The following is a 21111-nucleotide window of genomic DNA, read 5'->3' as shown; positions in this document are numbered from 1 at the left end:
CTTCTTCTTCTTCTTCTGTTTCTTCTTCTTCCTTTTCTTCTTCTTCTGTTTCTTCTTCTTCTTCTTCTTCTTCTTCTTCTTTTTCTTTTTTTTTTTCCACACATTCCACCGAACCTGCTGCTCTTCAAATCATCCGTTTCGTTCTGGGCATTAATCATTTCGTCGCGTTACGTATAGTGAATGTCTTCTGCTATCGGATCGTCATGTCCGTTGACGAGAGAATATTTATTGCGTATTTAGAGGAACAAAAAAAAATAGAAAAGGAAAGGAGAAAAAAAAAGATAAGTTCGCGCGCTCGCCGTGCGCCGAAGCGTAGACGATCGGCGCTGGCATAGAGTATATGGTGAAAGATGTATTCTTTTTCATGTGTTTTGTTCGAGTTAGGTACGACTTATACGTCGTGTCGAGAGAGGGAAAGAAAGAAAAAGGATGTATCGTCACAGATACTTGAGTAGAGATTCGATATAGCTTAGTTTTGTACAAGCTTTGATATTCGTGCAAGATATCGTTCGAATAGAATTAAAGAGCGTCGTATCTAACACTGTAACGATACCTTATGAGTTTTTCGTCTCGTGGAGGTAGGAGATTATTCGATTCATTTAATTCATTTTTTTTTCTTTTTTTTTTTTTTAAAAGAAACGCTAACGTTACATGTTTTCATAGATTTACGGATACACAAGACGACGCAAGTTGCAACGCGCACGTACTCGACGCTAGGTTTCCTTGTTATGTCATGTTACGTCCGTCACGTCGACGAGCGATACAGTGATAGGCGATTAATTTTACGGTGCGTCTAATCAACCGAGAATGCAGCGTTCTCCGTGCAGAACAATTTTCTAGATGGTCGTCGAGCGTCACGCCTCGGTTCTGTGTCCTTTAACCCTCGGAGGACTTCTGGATCGCGAGCATCGTTCAAATACTCGCAACTTGTTCTTTTTTGCTTCCTCTAAACATCAACGGTGGCTTCGTACAGTTGCAACAAATTGTAAATATCAAAACGTGAGATAGTACTCGTACATAATTGATCTCCAAATTTCAGATTCATCCTGTCCTTTTATAAAAATATTAAATTAAATAATTACTTATAAAAATATTAACGATTCGTTACACTTCACTCGATGTAAATGGTTACTTTTGCAGATGTAATCATAATCGTTGCGAGAGTCGATTCGAATCTAATGAAATTTTCATTCTGCAGGAATCTCGAATGACCTCAGAAGTCGTCCTAGGGTTAACCGTTCCCCGTACACTTTCCAGTCTTTGCAAAAGAAACGAAATGGAGAAGGTGTCGCAAGATTTATAGACCGGAGATGACCAACTGGATTAGTTGCGAGCACGACCAACCGCAACGTTCGATTCGTCCGTAACGACGGAAGATATTAATTTGCACGAGGCTATTGGCCGTGCGCCATAACTAATCGCGTTGATCATCCTTGTCTTAGAGTATCGTTATAATTTGCCATCCGGTAGCGGCCATGCGACGAGAATAAATTCAAAAGGTGAATCGCTGTCGTATCTCCCGGTACTCTTAAATATTTATCGTAAGAGAAACTCACATGGTATAGTATAAGAGAGGCAGGAAACAAAAACAAAACAAAAAAAAAAAAAGAAAAAATGATGAAAACGAAAAATACGAAAAAATACGAAAGCATGCAAATAGTTCCTCCTTGTTATATAAAAATCGAAGACTTGTTATTAGGCAATTTTTAATTAAGCAATACCCATGAGGCTTACAAATCTAGTATTTAAGTAACGCTAGTTATATATAAATATATATAAATATATATATATTATATCATATGTATATCATATATATATGTATATATATATATATGAAATGTGATACGTTATATGAGTTGTGTGCGTGTGTAGAAGAATGAGAAAAAAGTGAACGAGGGAAACAGCGTGAAAGTGAACGAATGAGAGAATTTTTGGAGATTATGCGAGTGAGAGAGTGTGCTGGTCCGCGACGTTTATATTGTGCTGCGCAAGAAAGAACGTGAACTATTCCAAGGTACGCACCGCTATTACTTTACCACCTTTACTATTCCAAATAAAATAACAATATGTTCAAGAGGTGACATCAAAAGAAATCGCAGATATCATAAAATAAAACATTCTGTGCGGAAACATAACAAAACGTATCATTATTCCGGACGTTTTTAGTGCTGAGGAAGGGTGAAAGTCATTTTACATATATATTTCTATATATATATATATATATCATATAAATTACGATCGCACGCGTTTGTTTTCTCTACATATTGATCAAAGCCAAGAATTGATGTTCAATTGTCGAGTGCTTCTGTTCGAATTTTGAAAAAACCAAAGATAAAAATTTACGTACTCTGATGCGAGAGAGAGAGAGAGAAAAAAAAAAGAAATAATAGAAAACGAGATAGCTTGGAGTTCACTGTTCTTCGGCACAAGATAAATGTCCTAGCACCTTTCTACTCGTCCAAAAACAAGTAATCCTGTTCCGTCCCATATGCGTGTTCCATTCTTGTTATAGGGCATCCGACTTGTTTGCAATTCACAGCGAACATGATCGTTTCTGTTCGCAAGTACAGGTGGCAGTGTATCGAATGCAAATGCTGTTCCATTTGTGGCACCTCTGACAACGATGTGAGTATCTATCACCATTTTACGGGACCCCTTAACGCGTACGAACGAAACGGTCCGTCCACGCTCGCTCCAATTATTTTCACACTTTTTATTTCTATTTTAGTATGTTTTTAGGTTTCGCGGGGAAACACGAGGGCCGCTCGTGCGCGAGGCAGATGCGCGGCAGACATTCGCCGTTCAGGAGCGGCTAGCGCAAGGTGCGCGATCGCTCTTGCTATCTGCATATCGCGTAGCGCTCGATACGGCGAGTGTCTCCAGCGCAAACCTGGCGCATTTCGCTTCGATATAATATCATTTAGCATGGGAAAATGGTTGGAGCGAGATGCACGGAAACTATTCCGTCTCTATCGACACCTAAATTACGCTTACCCAAAAAATTGCAACTTAGTATCGGAGCCACTCTATTTCACATCTTGAAATTCATATTTTTTTTTGAACGATTAGTCGCATAAAATTTAATTCCGAACAAGTCTAGGGTAACGCGAAAGAAATGACAATCGATTTAAAAAACAAAAACAAAGTAAACCGCTCGTGCCAAGGTAATTTTCGTAGCAAGCTAATTAATTGTTTCGCGAACTAAACTAGGATCAGCTGCTGTTCTGTGACGACTGTGATCGTGGATACCACATGTATTGTCTGTCTCCACCTCTTGCGTCTCCTCCCGAGGGCTCCTGGTCTTGCCGTCTGTGCATAGCAGAATTTCATCACCGTGATTAAAGTCACTTGTCTCGTAGATAAGTCACGGATTTTAAATCTGTGGTGCAGCGGCCGTTCTCGAATTAGGAGAGTATTCACGAGCTCACTTTCCTTATAGTATTACGTAGACGCGGATGTACTTCCAATTTATCGAAGATATTTCGTTGGTTAAGGAAGTTCGTTACGAAGCTGGCAGCATTAACGATTCAATTTTTATTTTATTTTATTTTATTTTATTTTATTTTATTTTATTTTTTCGTAATATTTTGTTTCCTTCTTTCTTTCTTTCCTTTCTTATTTAAGTTTCAACGATAACGACGAAACTTCACGAAGTTGTTCGTAGTGTATGCTGCTGCGTTAGATATCTCAGGCACTGGTGATCTCAGAAAACTAAAAGTATGATAACTGCGTATTTATAATTTTAACGAACTAGCGTTTACCGGTAGTATATAAAAGTATATCGTTAATGGACTGTCTGAATATTTCTATTAAAGAGAAAAAAAGAAAAAAAAAAAGAAAACGAAACAATTAGGTGAACCCAATCTCTATAAGCTCACCGTTGAAGTTAATGGAACTAATGGAATAACTTTAGTATCAAGGACTCTGACAATGGATTGTCGTTGAACGATTGCATTTCTTCATTGAAACGAGACAAATGTATTTTTTATTCGTTTTAGAAAGACAGGTAGTATCGACGGAGATATTACTATTATAGAAATGTTAGATGTTAGTTTGATAATTGCTAACGAAATGGTACTCTCCTAGTTCTAGGCCAATTTACTTTTAGCCATTGACATTCGAAGTTTGGTCGCTTTTAGAATTTTGATGATTATATTTAAAAAAAAAAAAAAAAAGAAAGAAAGAAATTCGGAGATTTTGAATTTTCATAAACTCTTAGCTCCTCGCTATCGGCTTGGTTCGATCCAAGAAATTCACGAAAGATGCAAAAGTAAGAAAAAATTGATATTCTAGGCCCTAGAATCTAGGGAGAAAAAAAAACGATATTAATAGCATCTGTTTCATAAATAGCGACGAATAGGACACCGTCTGTTTATCTGTACGTATCATGATGCTAAAGCTTTTACACTTAACGACACAGCCATTAGTAGCGGTATAGCTATGACATACAAACTCGCAGTACAGCAGACAAAAAAATTATATTCTATATTCCCCTTAATCTTAGTTCAGTATTTTTATATTTTATATATCGAATGTACTTAATTTAAGATACCGTGGTGATATTTGGTACTCATTAATGTATTTCTTTTCTTTTTTTTTTTTTTTTTTTTTTTTTTTTTTTATTCAGTAATTTTAGGGTCGCTTCACGACGTTTAATTGTGTACTAGGTGTCATGAGAAATTAGTCTATAAATATTTTGAGTTTGAACCGATTTAAACGTGGTGACTTTACATTTTATATTGCTTATTTTTAACACACTGTATGCAAATTTGAATAAACATTAGTTTGTACAAACTGAAATCGCTAACTTTAGACAGTCTTATTGTGTGCCATGACAAATTTTCCAAGTGCAGGAAGATAATACATAACGATAGAACTTCTTTGGGTGCTATATTTCAGGGATTAGCTTCCCTTTTGAACATTTTAGGATAACTTTATAAGATCGGAAGTCATGTTGTGACCAAGGAAAACTATATTCTATAATTACCGATAAATAATATATATATTTGCGAAAGTGTAATGTAAGATATTCATAAGTAACAAACAATACTCAAGAAAAAAAATATAAGTTTTTTTATCAAAAATAGGATTTGTATAAATCTATGATTACGTGTACTCATTTGATATTATCCCATAAGCAAACGTAATTCTGATGGAGCATTAGACGGGAATCCACTGTTTGTTATTACGTATATGTCAATGAATTTCGACTAAAATATTTGATAGAGGTTTTCGTCGAAGAGCAGGCACTGTAGCATCCTTTGCCGGATATCCAACTGGTAGTAATACGACAAGCTTTTCATTAGGAGGACGTCCAAGAATGTTGCGGATGGCAGGTCCACAATTTAAAGGAGTAGAAGTCAGAGTTACCAAACCTGCGTACTAGTTTTAAAGTTCTCGTATTAAGATTCATACTATTCATAGGTACACGCTGTAAGAAATAATAGTATTATAACGATTATTACCTGTATAGCCGTAAGGAGAATACCACATGCTATCGATGTGCTTATTTCGTTGTAGTAATGAACTTTTTTCTTTCCGTTGGGCAAAATTCCATAAGTTTGCTTAAATACTAGCAACAAGTAAGGTGCAGTTGTCAGATATTCTTTGATCCAATTGGTTTTTAACGGAAGTAAGTCAGTGGTCCACTTTACTCCCATTCTTTGCTTGTAATTTATTTCTTCTTCGGTTTCAACAACACATCGTATTTGCTCTTTCACCTTTTGGCTTGATACCGCTACGAATGTCCATGGTTCTGTATGTGCACCACTAGGCGCAGTGCCTAAAACAGACTTAGATATATAAACAGTACTGTGAATGTAATTACGTAATATTGTACCTGCAGCTTTTATTATCTCATGTATGACTTCTTTTGGTACGGGGTCTGGACTGAAAAATCTTATAGTTCTTCTAGCGGCTACTATTTTATAAAACTCTGATGCTCTACGGAGCATCTCTGATTCAGAGGATTTTTTATATTCGTATGGAATATGTTCTAAGTCTTTTGGTAGAGCAGGTTCCTCGCTATCTCCTAATGTTTCTTCGCTAGAGTCTAAAAACCATTAAATTATTATCAAGATTACCTGTTATTACATACGATAAAGTGAAATGGATTTGACATACTTTTTAAATTAATTTTGTATACTAAATGGCATACATTTTTTAACAAGTCTAGCGTTACAAATCCAAATTTGGTGGCAATAACATTGGGTATTATTACCTTCTGGCTCCTCGATACCGTTATTTAAAATTTTAGAATCACTCTCATCGTTTTTAATAGAAATGACGCTCTTCTTCGATACTTGGTAAAGTACTTTTAAAAATACACAAGAAATAATACCGATCACGACGTGATACCAGTATTTCGTCCAAAATGGTAGAAGTTCAGAAATCATTTGTAGAGAAATTCAAAGTTCGTTTCTATAAGAAAATATTCGGAATTCTACCGAAGGAAGGTTAACAATAAGAGATTACTCGTTAATACGAGTGGTGAGATACATCTGAAACAAATTATCTGAGATATCGCTTTTAAACGGCACGATGTATCCCATTACTCGCTCTGGAACTTTAGATTTAATTACTCGCTTATGTTTGTCGATCGTTTACGATACAACGAAATATTTAAGTGCTCGTCTCTTCAAAGTATTACGCCTAGCAAAATTTCGGATTTCCAAAGCGTCGAACGAGGAAACTCTAATTCTAATCGTAACGATTATAACGATCGAATTGGAAATCGTCATTCGCACTTATTTCTTTTCGATAGAGGAGAATATAATCTACCGAAAAAACGTCTAACTACATTTTAAGCAATATATGGTAACGATTTAATTATTCAGCGTAAGAAACTCAGGCTATGAAGAATTACGATAAATTCATTGACGCTGACTTAGACAATGACTTTTATTAACATCTTACTATTGTTAAAGACTTGTTACTACGAATAAAGTCACTGTTTACTTTTAACGGGCATTATTTATTTCGCATATAACCATTTGCCTCCTTCGCGTTCAGAAGCAAATGACGCAACGACTCATGGTGCCTCTTATGCCCCTTATTCTTACATGGGTTTTGCTTATCAGTGTTACAAGGTTGCGGTGTAACCATGATGTAAGTTCGATTTGTCATATCCCGTACGCTGCTAGATATTACTTGAAATTCACGGGTGCAGCTTCCATTTATTTTTCATTTACAATTTAGAAGCGGAACACCTAAATCGGTCATTGTATCGGCCAGAGCCGGACTTCTCTATAAACGGGCCTGGGTCCAAGAAACCATTTGGGGCCCTAAATTTTTTGTAAAGTAAAAAAGAAAGAATACAAACACGAACGTATATATTACTAATGCATGTTTATTTAATGTGTGATTTTGTTTTTGCTAGTGTATTAATTACTTCAGAAAAATTACAATTTTTTGCAATTTCTTTTTCGATACTTAATATAGCAAGTGCATTTAACAAAGTGCATTTTTCTGCACACATGCCTGACCGAAGATAATTCTTGATTAATTTTCATTTGCTGAAAGAACGCTCGGCACTAAAGAAAAGTTTCGATACAGTTGATACATTTAGAAATAACTGATTCGATGTGCAAGAGTACATTATTTCATGAGTTTCTTTAGTTCTTGATCATGTTGGAGCCCCTTCGATCGCGGGGCACCGGTGCATAGATGGCCGGCACTGGTGACTCCAGCGCCGACTTCAGGGACGAATCTACCACGAAAGTCGAACGTGCCAGGCCCTCGAGTACATGAGAACCTAAGAGTTGACGGTTTTTTTATATTTTTAACATATTCAATTCGAATATTTCATCTAGAGATTTATATAGAACGATAAATAACATTTAAATGATATTCGACCGAGAAAAGGAAGGGGCCACTCGAAGTGATTATTCTCACGCCGCGATAAGTCTAGATTCGCCATTGGCGGATTCGTGTGATTATCTCTCGAAGGAAGCGGTCGTTCGTTTCTCGAGCGAAAAGATTGCGTATAATAATACAGTGTGATGCTTTCTAGCGACGTGTTATTGCTACAGTCGGTAAGCGATCGACCACAGTCGACAGTGGCGGCGCAGCAATCGAAGCAGTCGGTGTCGTTCGGTTGCACGTTGCGGATGCGCAGTGACGAAACGTGCGTGTCTTCGTCGTCCGTCAACACGGGACGGAACAAAAATCGTAGCAATCATGTAAAACGCGATGTCAACGGGAATCTCGTGGATCATATATCGATTCCGTCGATGATCGGGAGAGCGAGCGTCCCCGTGCACGCAAATTAACCTCGTTAATCGTTCCTGTCAACGGGATCGTGTCGATACGTTGAGAACGGTCACGCGCACGTTTCGCGACGAACAAGTGGACCCATCGAGCCGTGTGTCTCGCGAGATGTGTTTTCTTTGAGGAATACCGTATTGCATCGCGAGTGACAACAAATTTTAACGAGCAAAGAGGGGAATGGAGAACGTCATGCAGCCGCCACTTCCACCGCCACCCCCACCCTCGGAAATCCTTGGGAATACCAGCACGGAACAGACGGTCACCCATGTCTTGACATTTGGTATGTGCAATTTTCTTTCTCACACCTCTCGACGCTACCCAGGTGACGATCAACGCTTATCTTCGATTCCGATAACGCCAAATCGATTGTCGTTTCGAATCGTTGATAATATTTCGTTTTTATGCGAGCGTAACTGTTGCACGGGATCCGCGAGAACGAACGAGGAAAAATTTATTTTAATGCGATAGCTGCCAAAGGAAATTTGAAATAGAGATTATATACATCTTTACGTTGACTCGTTACTTCGTAGCTCGGTATTGGTCCGATTATATCGTTACGTAACAAAATCGAATATAAAACGCGTTTTATATTCGATGCGATCGAGAAATTGGGAATTTCGGATTTCATTTATTTTTAATTTGTAACGCGAGATCGAAGGGGCCTAAATTGGAAATCGCAGCTGGGCGCTGGTAACTTTATCGTCGGTCCTGCTGTTGCATCGAGTAGCTCAGAATTTCACACGAGATGCTTCTTAAATATACAAAATGAATCGTTCACGTAATTGTTTGTCGAAAAATAATTTATTGATCATATTTTCCAAGCTGTTTGTTAGGTTATAGTTCTACTCTGTAATAAAAAAATTCTTCGGTTGCATCATATGACAAACAAAACTGTGCGTTACAAGGAATGTTAGAACAGTATTCTAAACAGTATTCTATTTTCTTTTACATTACATTAGAATAAAATTTAGAGAAGGTACACAAATTTTGAATTGAATTGTATTATACAGAAAAGAAACCTGAATTTAACCTGTTTAACATCTATGCAGCGAGGTAGAATGTTAGAGTTTCCGTACCTTTTCCATTAGCTCGACATTGTTTGGTTGCTTCTCAAAATAAAAAGGCAATACCATAAGGTGTCAGTGACATTCTCAAGTACTAAAAATACAACGTCAGTCCAAAATATCTGTACAATAACGTGGTGGCCGTGAGAGTCTGTCTTTCCTGAAACTAAAGGAAGAATTTGTATGTTTGGTTGCCACAGAACAGAAACAACATACATAAGTTTCTAATTTTAGTGGTATGCAAGCAGAAGGTGGCCTTTTAAGCACGTAATACTGGGTCCTGTTTTATTGGTTAATGAAACAGAATCGTGCAACTATAGCAGCAAAACGCTTATCACCCTTTGTTGACGCAGACAGGACAGTCTAAAATAAATCTGCTGACTTTTATCTTTAGACTTCTGCACGTCGAATGTCAGTCACATTTTGTTGTTAATTAATTGTGTACCAGGGTCCTATTTATAGGACTTCAGGAAAGGATCTTCTACTGGAGACCCGATAGTTGTGTAAGACATTATTTGTTATTCGAGTAAACTTTTCTTTGAAGGTGGTCGAATAAATATTTACTTATGCAAATAAGAAAATAATTCTCCTCGTACATGGCAAGGATAATCCGCTCATCGTTTTTAATATACTCATAAAAGAAATATACTACGGTTGTTGTATAATTGTTGTGAAATATTCTCGATAGTTCAAGGAAATTGGATCGACGGATTTTCAGTTCAAAGACTTTCTGAAGTTCACGTTGTTATTGTATCGCAGGGATTCTATTTTAATTCAATTATCCGTGTATGACATCCAATTAACAGTATTCCTCGCAATAACAACATAAAAAGAACGAACGCATCGATATATTTAAAAATAAAGCATTACGCCTATGTTTACGCTTCCATCTATGTGCGCATCGCGCTCGTGACCAACAGCGAAGCACTGTTTTATCGATCAAATCGACGTTCCGTTTATCGACGATCGATCCATCCATACGTCGATAAAAATTTAAGCGCGTACCACAACCTACTTATTCGCGTCGACTGCATCTCGAGTTATCGACGCGTTACACAGGTCTACTCAGCCATGAATAGTGATAATAATCAATAGTAATTAATTAATAATAGAACGATGTTGGGCTCTATCTACAATCGCGTATCTACAATCATGAATCATAAGCATCGCTCTCGTTCCTTGAAGGCGCATGCCTACACCATGGTACTCCAAACTCTCTTCGGTGTTGCTCAACTGATATACTCTCTCTTTGTCTTTATCACGCGAGTCGACATTGTGTACCCACTTAAGTTACAACTCTTAGTAGGGGAACGCGTTTCGAAGGGGACGCGGATATTTACGATTCATAATGTACGGATTCTCTTCGTATACGACCCAAGGAATACAGGGTGTCCCAAAAATGTTGTAACACCTTGAAAGGGGTGATTCGGGAGGTGATTTGAAACAAGTTTTTCCTTAGCGAAAATATTGTCCGAGGCTTCGTTGAGGTGATATTAACGGAAAACACTGACCAACCAGAGTGCGAGGATGCCGTTGGAGCGGCCGCGGTAGCGTATGAGCGCGGCCGCCTAGCGCGTAGCCTACGCTCAACCGGCATACTCGCGCTCTGATTGGTCGGGGTTTTCGCTTAATATCTCCTTAACGAAACCTCGAACAACATTTTCGCTAAGAAAAAAGTTGTTTCAAATCACCCCCTGAATCACCCTTTTCAAGGACCTCCAACATTTTTAGGACACCCTGTATATTATTTGTTTTCAGCAATTTCGACATATTCAGACCTGCACCACCTATAAAAATTCGGCATGGACTTTCCAGACAACTCAATATAATATGAATGTTACTTGCAATGTTTATTTCCTATCGCATTTCGTAGTTTCTTGCGCGGTCTATTTATAAATAAAAGTATTCCCCGAGTAACCCGAATCCTACTTGGAAGCACGTCTCTTTTTATCGGTCGGTATGCACCAACGGAGTTAATTCGATTTCCGTGGAATCGGGAAAAGAGGATTAGCCGTTATTACGCAACAGCTCGGGGCACCGCGGCCGGTTGATCCGTGAGTGGGCGGGTCTCGGTGTTTTCCAAATCAGCTGTTAGTCGCCGGTGAAGGGTGACTCGTCGGCCCCGTAGTGGGAGGCGGGCGTCAGTCGACTGCGAGACTCGGGCCGGTGCGCATCGCGTCTATGAATCGCGCGCCTCGTACCACGGTGTGTATGCGCGTATACAACGCAACGGTTCCTTGGTGCGCGCATATGTCTCCCGTCTCGTTACGTACGCATCGAAAACACACCGTTCCCGACGTGTCTGCGGCTGTGCAACGTGCTTCGCCGAAGTGAAAGTGGAACGGACCCCGTCGCGAAACGACTTTTCGAAAAGCTTCCATATTTCGACGAGCGTTACCGACGACCGACGTGAAAAAGAAGAACCTGGACACCGCGTGTTTCCATGTGCACCGTTTCTGCGCCGTGCGAGAGATCCGTTAACGATCACGACGAAACCATATGCTCGGTAGCGGTTCGGTAGTCGGCCAGTGATAATTATCCCTACGATCGTGGATCGTATTTTGACCGACGCTGACACCTAGTGGAAACTTCCGTTTAGCGCGACGGCGGGGATAGAACGCGGTGTCTTATCGAGCATTTAAAAATAAATACCAACGCGAAGCCCTTTGCTCCGTTTCGGTCGAAAAGGGACACGCTCCTGGCACGGGAACACGTGGCACGCTGTTCCGTGGGGGAATCGTGCGCGTTTTCCTGGCTGTTCTTCCCGAAGCGAGGCGAGACGGATCGGATATTCGCGAAGGTGGCCAAGGCCGAGGCTGTGCTCTCCGTACAAGGTACGCGACTTAAGTGTGTCAGTAGGATAACGATGCCAATCCGTTTCGTTCGACCCGACACTTTTGCCTGACTCGGCGGAGGAATTGGAACACGACTGCATAACCAAAGAAAGGGGATTGCGACACGACTTTTGATGCACGTTTTACCCACTGCGCATCGAAAACAAAGTAACCTATCGGAACTCGGCTCGGTCAACAATTTACTTGCTAATTTACTTATCCCGACTAGTAAACTTGTTTTCGAAAATTTCAACAAAAATTCAACGCGACGCCGTATTTCGCGTTTTTTTTCGATAAACCGCTGCCGAGATACAAAGCAAAACAGGAGATAACGTGCGGTGCGTACAAACACTCGCGTACACAGAATTCCGTAACCGGTTGTTTTCGCATTTTTCGACTTTAAACGAGTTATCGTCGAGATATACAGGGTGTCCCAAAAATGTTGTAACATCTTGAAAAGGGTGGTTCGGGAGGTGATTTGAAACAACTTTTTCCTTTGCAAAAATGTCGGATGGAGCTTCGTTAAGTAGATATTAATAAAAAAAAAACCGACCAATCAGAGCGCGCGGATACCGTTGGAGCGGCCGCGGTAGCGAAGGCTACGCGCTGAGCGGCCGCGTCAATATCCTTCGTAGCACGTCGAGTCACTTGTTCGCGTACGAGAGCGGCTACCTAGCGCGTAGCCATCGCTATCGCGGCCGCTCCAACGGTATCCGCGCGCTCTGATTGGTCAGTGTTTTCCGTTAATATCTCCTCAACGATGCCTCAGACAACAATTTCGCTAAGGAAAAAGTTGTTTCAAATCACCCCCTGAACCACCCTTTTCAAGGACCTCCAACATTTTTGGGACACCCTGTATAACCGCAATAATAGAGTCGCGGCAGCGGGACTATTTAATATACAGTGTGTGTAGAATGTATTCGTACACCGATCAATTCTCCAAAAAAACTTTTGTGTTAAATTGTAGTTTTTTAACTTCTTTTTTTTTTTTGTAATCAATGATATTTTACATATTCTCGGAAGTCTCTAAGATAGATATAGTCGAAACATTTACTAGTTAATATAATTTGTGAAAGTAACAAAAAGATGCGAAAAGTGGATAAAAATATAAAAGCAATAAGTATTTGTACGATTCCCATGACGAACCATTTACAGCAGAGTTTGTAACGTAAACACATTGGTTTATTGCTCCGTGCGAATTAGAAAACATCGAATTCCCAGTAAAGTACTTTTAAACAGTTGTCCGAATAGTTATTGCTTCAATATTTCTATCGATTAATTTTTTTTTTTTTAATTTCGCAACTTACACAAATAGCTATTCTTTTTGTAATCTATCTATTTTAGAGACTTCCGAGAACATGTAGATTGTCATTGTTTATAAAAAATAAATTAATAAGTTACAATTTTACGCAGTTTTCTTGGAAATTCATCGGTGTACGAATACTTTCTACACCAACTGTACAGTGACTCCCAGAAATATTCGGACACCAGTGTATGGTTAGCTTTATGGCTTGATATCGTAGTCATTAAAAAAAGCAATCGTCTTCGTTACTTTTTCCAATAATAAATCGTCTATTAACATTGTTAATAAAGACATATACATCAATCCAAAAATTTTACATAAATTACATAATAACAATAAACAAACGAAAGAGTACCGCATTTTCGGTTCACAAAAATATTTCGGACAGTACGAGAAAGAACATTTATTAATTCAAATTAAACATTATATGTTCCACATTAATATTTTGTTTGCAAATCCCTTTTCTTTTATAATACGTCTCAATCGATTCGGCATATTAGAAATTATTTGTTTTAAATATTCTGTCGAAATGGATGCCCATTCTTCTTGAAGCCTAATTTCAAGTTCTTCTTTGGAACGAACGGGTGTATTGCGAATCCGTTGATTCAACTTATCCCATAAGTTTTCTATAGGGTTAAAGTCTGGTGATTGTGGAGGTGGATGAAGGCATTTGGTGCAATTATACAATAAAAATTCTTAAACAATCCGCGACTTGTGTTTAGAATCGTTATCCTGGTAAAATTTAAAATCTTCAGCAATTCCCATTTTTTCTGCACTTTGTTTTAAATTGCTTTTTAAACGATTCAAATAAGCATCCTTAACCATGATGCCATCGATAAAAACTAAATTGCCGACGCTGGAAGTCGAAATGCATCCCCACACCATTACAATGCCTCCTCCGTGTTTTATCAAAGCCGAAAATGTGACATTGTTTCGTTTGTTTATTGCTATTTTGTAATTTATGTAAATTTTTCTGATTAATCTATACGTCTTTAATAACATTAATAAACGACTTATTATTGGAAAAAGTAACGAAGACAATTGCTTTATTAATAACTAGGATATTAAGAGCTTCGTAAAGTTGGCACCCCCAAATGCAAATTTTGATAAAAAATCAAATTGCATTCGTTTGTCCACGATTCGTCCACGTTTGTCCAACCGCAATTTTCATTTGTCCACCCTTTAGAAAAAAAGTTACACCGCAAACAAGCCATTTGCGCAAACTCCGCTCTTAAAATATATAGGAATGTTAATTATTTCTTCCCCGAAAATTTATTAATCAAATAAATATACGAAGTTTTACTTCGAATCGGTTCCTGTACGAATACTTATTATACACTTATTATATACTGCCCGTATATTAGTCTAGCGGTCAACGTGTTAAAAAACAAAGATACCGTAAATCCCACTTTAACCCTTTGCGCTCGAGTGGCGCTTCCAGGGCGACATATGTAATTTAAAAGGTGACTTTTTGAACGTACAATTTTAATTTTACTTATATCAGAATACAGCTAATTACAAATTGTAACGATGATTCATTGAGTCACGAATGTTCGTAGATGTTTCTTTTCTAAGTTGAGTCTTTTTGGTTTTATAGAAATTTATCGTGTGCAAAGGGTTCAAGCGACCCAGCAGCCCCCACCCACGTGACCCACACCGTCCCCCACCCTTCCTCGCGATCGAGAAACGTAGCCGTGGCCTCGAACGGCCAACGATGTCAGACCCGACCTTTACGCCGCGGAAACGCAGTCGCTCGAACCAAATTCCTTCCGCCTAGAGTCCGAACCTCTTTACGGAAATCGCCCAAAAATCCCCAAAATACTGAGTCGAGCCGTTGTTGTTTGTGTCGAAGGATCGACAAGGTTCTCGGAGCCTCGTCGACGAGAAAATCGAATCTCCTGGTGAAGAGGACGGAGGGAGAAAGAGAATCGGTCGAGAAGCACGACCATGCGACGGTCGGTCAGTTAACACTTCCGTCGTCGTCGCGTTTACGCTGTGACGCCGCCTATGGTGAGAAGAAGCGTGGCTGACCGTGATATGCTCAAGTGTCGCACCTCGCCGACCACCATGAAGAATCCCGAGCACGAGAGCGGCTACTTCGAGGACGGGAGCGACGTCGAGGCGGCCGTCGAGGAAACGATCGTCACCGAAGAAAGGAAGCATGGATCGGAAGTATGCTACTGCCTCGCCAAGGCCATCCACAGTCTCGACGTCAGAGATTCCGGCGAGCCAGTTTCCGACGACTACGAGGACAGATTCAATAGAGGTACGGACGCGCTTGCTTTTCTTTCGAATCGACCATTTTTTTTCGATCGATTCGACCCACAACGATGTCACGAGAACAATTACGGTACAGAGCAACTTTAACATTGCAATTTTAAAGGACGGACCGTTACCGGGTTAACGTTGTTACTAGATTGCCCATGTTTATGCATTTATGGCAAATACACGGTCGGAAATTTTGTGTTCCTTGTATACAGAAGCTTCGTAACAATAACGTCAACGTTACTGACTATTTGTTAGTTCCTTGATAAGAATCTTAACAATTTAGATTCAACGCATTTTTCCAGTCAAGTTAAACGCTACAAGTTCGTTAAACTATCTATGAAAATTACGAATTTGCGCGACAATATCCGCGGTCTAGTTATAACTAATTCGTCAATCGGAATTGTTTTAGTACGTTAGACGATTCTTCGTTCAAAAACGAGTCGAAAATGTCCAATACGTTTTTATTGAACGGGCCTTGGTTTTCGAGGAAATCGAATTCGAAAATTGGGTGGGTATGCGCGCGCACCTGACGCAACCGCTCGGTTTCCCGCGCATTCTACTCCGCCACATTCGAGCTCGTTTTTCTCGAAAACTACGAGTCTGACTGAAAATTTGTATTGGACATTTTCGACTTGTTTCGTGACAAAGAGGAGCTCAGTTCTATACAGGGTGTCTCGAGAATGTTAGAGGTCCTTGAAAGGGGTGGTTTGGGTGATTTGAAACAACTTTTTCCTTAGCGAAAATGTTGTCCGAGGCTTCGTTAAGGAGATATTAACGAAAAACCTGGGACCAATCAGAGCGCGCGTAGACCGTTGGAGCGGCCGCGGTAGCGAAGGCTACGCGCTAGGCGGCCGCGCTCATACGCTACCGCTAGCGCTCCACCGGCATACTCGCGCTCCGATTGGTCCGGGTTCTTCTCTTAATATCTCCTTAACGAAGCGTCGGAGAACATTTTCGCTAAGGAAAGAGTTGTTTCAAATCACCTCCTGGATCACACCTTTCAAGGACCTCCAATATTTTTGAGACACCCTGTATAAATTCATTCTAGAGATGGTTTCGTGGAGATTGAAGACGAGCCTGTATTTGTACTTAAACTAGAGTCATAAATGATTAAAAAGGCACTTGTTAATCTCTGAAGGACTTAGATCTGAGACTATTTATAAAATTCGAATCTAGTACTCTGTACAACCAACATTCATCCTACATACATCCTGTATTGTAATGATTATCAGGTGTAGACCTAATTTATCCACCTATACAGGGCGTCCCAAAAATGTTGGAGGTCCCTCAAAGAGGTGGTTCGGGTAATTTGAAACAACTTTTTCCTTAGCGAAAATGTTGTCCGAGGCTTCGTTAAGGAGATATTAACGAAAAACCTGGGACCAATCAGAGCGTTGGAACGCCCGCAGTGGCGTAGACTACTCGCGCTCCGATTGGTCCGGGTTCTTCTCTTAATATCTCCCTAACGAAGCGTCGGAGAACATTTTCGCTAAGGAAAAAGTTGTTTCAAATTACCCCTCCGAATCACCTCCGACATTTTTTGGGCACCCTGTATAACTGCAATCTAGGGAGAATACACACTCTACGGGAAAATACATTTCTCGAACCTTCGAAGCGAAGTTTAGACTTGAAAATGGCTATTCGCTCATTGTTTGGCGGAATTACTTTATTTGGGTATCAGGGAACAATGGATTCGAAAAGTAATCGTGGACAATGTACCCAGTGTTCCTTGTTTAGCAGAAAACCTAGCGCCGTAAAGCGGTCAGAGCTAATTACTCATAAGCTGAGCCGAGTACGTTCGACGCCAACCGTGAACGTGACGAATTTTCGTGTCCCCGTTGGGCAACGTGGCTAGATACAAAGGTTAAACGTGTTTCGGTATAAACACCGTGCTATCTACAGGGAATAATGAGTCACGCTGTGGCCGCGTGTAGAGTCACGTTGGAACCCCATTCAGGTAAACGCAGGAAGCACGGGTACACTACCTAGATCGTTATTTTCTTATTTAGGAAACTATCGACCCCCCGTTACGATTCCGTGTAGGACAGCTCATTCGGAACCCAAAATATCTTCTAAATGCGACGATTCTATTAGGTTGTTCCGGAAAGTTCATGCCTATTTTTAAGAAAAATTCAAAGACGTATTTGAATGTTGATGTATATTTATTGAATTATATATGTAGCATTTTGTTCCACAACTTTTCCACCTGTTAAGGAACGTACATATGTTATTTGTTTTCAGCCGTTCGGATATATTCAGACCTGTACCGCCTACTAAAAATCGGCATGGACTTTCCAGACAGCCTAATATTTGCGCACAGAGAGAATTTCGAACGGGTACAATTTTATTTTATTTCGAATTTAACCTTCGCTCCGTAAATCAGGGTAATTCGTTCCCAACATGTTTTTCTATTATTGTAAATTGATTTCGATATTTTTTCGTTGCTCTGGGTAGGGATTTAAAAGCGGTTTAAAATAGAAAATCGAGAGATACGCACAGTTTTAAAAACACTTTGAATACTTTTTTGTATTTCTTTTCTTTCTTTTTTTTTTGCAAAGGCCATCTGAGAACGAAAATTTTGAAAAAGAGAAAATTGAATCTCGACCATTATTAAGAAAGTTATGAGCAAGAAACAAAGAAAGGGCGTCTTTTTTTTTTAAATTCGATATTTTTTGAAGCAGCGATAAAAAGAAGTTTCAAAATATACCAGGAAGCCTCTTTTGAGGGATACTACAAAATACCAAAAGTTTAAGAAAATCAAAAACAACAATTTTGTAAACCGTCCGATTTGGCGTGCAATGGACCATGTACAGTGGGTGTAGAATGTATTCGTACAACGATCAATTCTCCTAAAAAAAAATTTTGTGTGAAAATTGTAGTTTCTTAACTTTTTTTTTTGTAATCAATGATATTTTTACATATTCTCGGAAGTCTCTAAGACAGATATAGTCGAAACATTTACTAGTTAATATAATTTGTGAAATGAACAAAAAAAAAGTGCGAGAAGTGGGTAAAAGTATAGAAGCAATAAGTATTTGTACGATTCTAATGACGTACAAAATTATCTTACGATCATTTACAGTAGAGTTTGTAAAGTAAACGCATTAAATTTATTGCTTCGTACGAACTAGAAAACATCAAATTTCCATTAAAGTACTTTAAAAAAAAAAAAAAAAGGTTCTAATAGAGAACAACTAATAATTTAGTTAATTTAATGCTTAGAAAAGTTACAACAATTATTAAATCAAAAGATAATCCCACGAAGGAAGTATTACACGTATACTTATAAATTAATGTAAATTCCTTCTTTTCTTTTTTCTTTTTAAATCAAGTTTTAAGAATTAAACAGTTGTGCGAATACTTATTGCTTCAACTTTTCTATCGATTAATTGGTTTTCTCTTGTTAATTTCGCAACTTACATAAATAGCTATCCTTTTTATAATCTGTCTATTCTAGAGATTTCCGAGAATATTTGGATTGTCATTGTTTATAAAAAATAAGTTGACAAAGTTGTTTCTGTTGCTGTTGCTGTTGCTGTTGCTGTTGCTGTTGTTGTTGTTGTTTTTTATTGATCGGTGTACGAATACTTTTTACACCCACTGTACTCTCAACACCTCCCAAATTCAGTTCAGAACGAACCGTTTTAAGAATAACTGAAAATATCAGATACTTTGCGAGTTAGCTCTACTATTCAAATTCACCGAGACGCGAGTGACCATGGTTCAAGGTTTTTAATTTCACCATGCCAGCAGCTGTTCAAAGACAGCGTGTACGCGATTACGCCATTGCGCAATTTCGAGTGCCACCATGCTTGCTACATACTGGAACAAAGCTGAGCGTGTATTTACTCGGTCGAAAGACTATTATTAAGTCGTCTCAGCCGCAACCGAGAAATTCGTGTCGAAATTCCAAATCATTTGAATGATTTTCTCCGATATCTTCCATTCAACCTAATCGATTAATCCAAGCGTAACTTCCGAACAAAGTACCGCCGCTCGGCGAATTAACAACAACAACAAAACAACCGAAACGCGTTGGAGGTTTCCTCAGATACGTCGTTGTGTACGTTTCAGTCGAATACACAGGATGCGGTGGGATTCGTAATCCCATCCGACCAGGAAGCGATTCCTCGGTGAAAAATAAGTCGAGACCATAGAATAATTGTTTTTCGTACGGACGTTGTTTCCTTCCTGTTCGAGGAAACCGGGTTCGAACACTCGTCGCACGGGAATAATAATCGTTTCTTTTTGCTGCTCAACCTTTGGAGCACGTTCCGATGTGTTTATTGGAATTTTCGCAGCAAAATTCTGCTCCGCTTCGATCACCTTATTTACGATACCGTGACCCTTGTCCGTCTCTCTCTTTCTCCGTTCCGAGAAGGAGCAGCGAACACGTTAAATACAATATATCTACGGGCCACGTGTCTCTTTCAACGCACGAGGATGAGTCGTTAAATCGCTTGTAGCGCAAGGGGAGTCGCATTAAAATTCCACTGCATACAAGTGGTAATCGCGTTGTTCGAATCCAAATAAACTGCGCTCGCCGCGCAGCGGGACTGCAACCGCTTGGACACGCGTTTCGCGACGTTGTTTTCGCACGGTGACGTTAGTAATCGAAACTCACGCCGGGTAATCGATTTTTTTCAGAGAGAAAATCGTCGTAAATCGAATCCGGGAATTCTAGAACCGAAGTAACTTCACGTGTGCGATGTTAGCCTCGCGCTTTTCGAATTTTTCATTTTTTTCAATTGTGCTACATCGTGCCACGCTTGTGCCGTAAACCGCAACTCTGTAAGTCAAAGCGTACCAAAGAAAACAGAACAGAAACAAAATTTTCGATAGCCCGTACTTTTCATATTTTCGGTATTTCTTTTCTAGCGCCGTACTGTGCTTTATTTGTGGCGAATTGTGCCGTAAATGAGAGACCGATAACGTCAATAACAATTCAGAAAAGAAACGAAACGAAAATTATACTAGCCCCGTACTTTTGTCGAAACTAACTTTTTTTCTCTATAGGAAGATGCGTTCTAAGTTGTGCTACATTGTGCCATTGATAGCTTGCTACTTATCAGTCGGTATACAGGGTGTCCCAAAAGTCGGGGAGGAGCCGGAAATGGGGGGTAGCTGAGACGATTCTGAACAACAATTTCCTTTGCAAAAATGTCGGATGGGGCTTCGTTACGGAGATATTAAGAGAAAACCCCGACCAATCAGAGCGCGCGTAGACCGTTGGAGCGGCCGCGGTAGCGAAGGCTACGCGCTAGGCGGCAGCGTCAATGTCCTTCGATGCACGTCGAGTCACTTGTTCGCGTACTAGCGCGGCCGCCAGCGCGTAGCCTTCGCTACCGCGGCCGCTCCAACGGTCTACGCGCGC

The 21111-nt window shown here is 39.6% G+C and overlaps 3 protein-coding genes across 10 annotated transcripts in view; 2 read left to right on the top strand and 1 right to left on the bottom strand.

The window, feature by feature from the left end:
* LOC128890484 (zinc finger protein DPF3) overlaps window positions 1-4241 on the top strand; it is a 14272-nt gene extending 10031 nt beyond the window's left edge. For 2 of the 5 annotated variants that reach the window (XM_054149010.1, XM_054149039.1), the window contains 2 exons: window positions 2513-2625; window positions 3211-4241. In XM_054149010.1, the coding sequence (XP_054004985.1) occupies window positions 2513-2625; window positions 3211-3342 (245 nt within the window). In that variant the 3' untranslated portion in view covers window positions 3343-4241. Of the gene's footprint in view, window positions 2-663; window positions 2141-2512; window positions 2626-3210 lie in introns of those variants that run through there. The other 3 variants (XM_054149030.1, XM_054149021.1, XM_054149048.1) reach the window with 3 other exon arrangements.
* On the bottom strand, window positions 4164-7075 carry LOC128890500 (iodotyrosine deiodinase). Of its 2 annotated transcripts, XM_054149070.1 has the most exons (4): window positions 6221-7075; window positions 5840-6052; window positions 5466-5782; window positions 4164-5382 (listed from the first exon to the last, which is right to left on the bottom strand). In XM_054149070.1, exons 1-4 carry the CDS (start codon window positions 6393-6395, stop codon window positions 5197-5199), a joined length of 891 nt encoding a protein of 296 aa, XP_054005045.1. In that variant the 5' UTR covers window positions 6396-7075; the 3' UTR covers window positions 4164-5196. The 2 variants fall into 2 exon arrangements, with proteins under 2 accessions (XP_054005045.1, XP_054005036.1); XM_054149061.1 differs by having other exon boundaries at window positions 5466-6052.
* Window positions 7076-7850: 775 nt separating this feature from the next.
* Window positions 7851-21111, top strand: part of LOC128890469 (ribosomal protein S6 kinase alpha-5-like) — a 39694-nt gene continuing 26433 nt past the window's right edge. The window contains exons 1-2 of one of the 3 annotated variants that reach the window (XM_054148993.1): window positions 7851-8548; window positions 15322-15735. In XM_054148993.1, coding sequence (XP_054004968.1) covers window positions 15477-15735 — 259 coding nt within the window. In that variant the 5' untranslated portion in view covers window positions 7851-8548; window positions 15322-15476. Of the gene's footprint in view, window positions 8549-11091; window positions 12167-15321; window positions 15736-21111 lie in introns of those variants that run through there. The other 2 variants (XM_054148984.1, XM_054149002.1) reach the window with 2 other exon arrangements.

The sequence above is a fragment of the Hylaeus anthracinus genome, unplaced genomic scaffold (assembly GCF_026225885.1).
Source record: "Hylaeus anthracinus isolate JK02 unplaced genomic scaffold, UHH_iyHylAnth1.0_haploid 0, whole genome shotgun sequence".
NCBI lineage: Eukaryota > Metazoa > Arthropoda > Insecta > Hymenoptera > Colletidae > Hylaeus > Hylaeus anthracinus.
This window is presented reverse-complemented; position numbering and strand designations above follow the sequence as displayed.

What these genes read in the sequence shown, in the direction of transcription:
- LOC128890500 (XM_054149061.1), bottom strand. Translation starts at nt 6,395, where the DNA reads ATGATTTCTGAACTTCTACCATTTTGGACGAAATACTGGTATCACGTC. An exon ending in CGGTATCGAGGAGCCAGAAG is followed by an intron (nt 6,053 to 6,220) that starts GTAATAATACCC and finishes AATGGTTTTTAG; the next exon opens with ACTCTAGCGAAGAAACATTA. An exon ending in TTCTCCTTACGGCTATACAG is followed by an intron (nt 5,383 to 5,465) that starts GTAATAATCGTT and finishes CTTTAAAACTAG; the next exon opens with TACGCAGGTTTGGTAACTCT.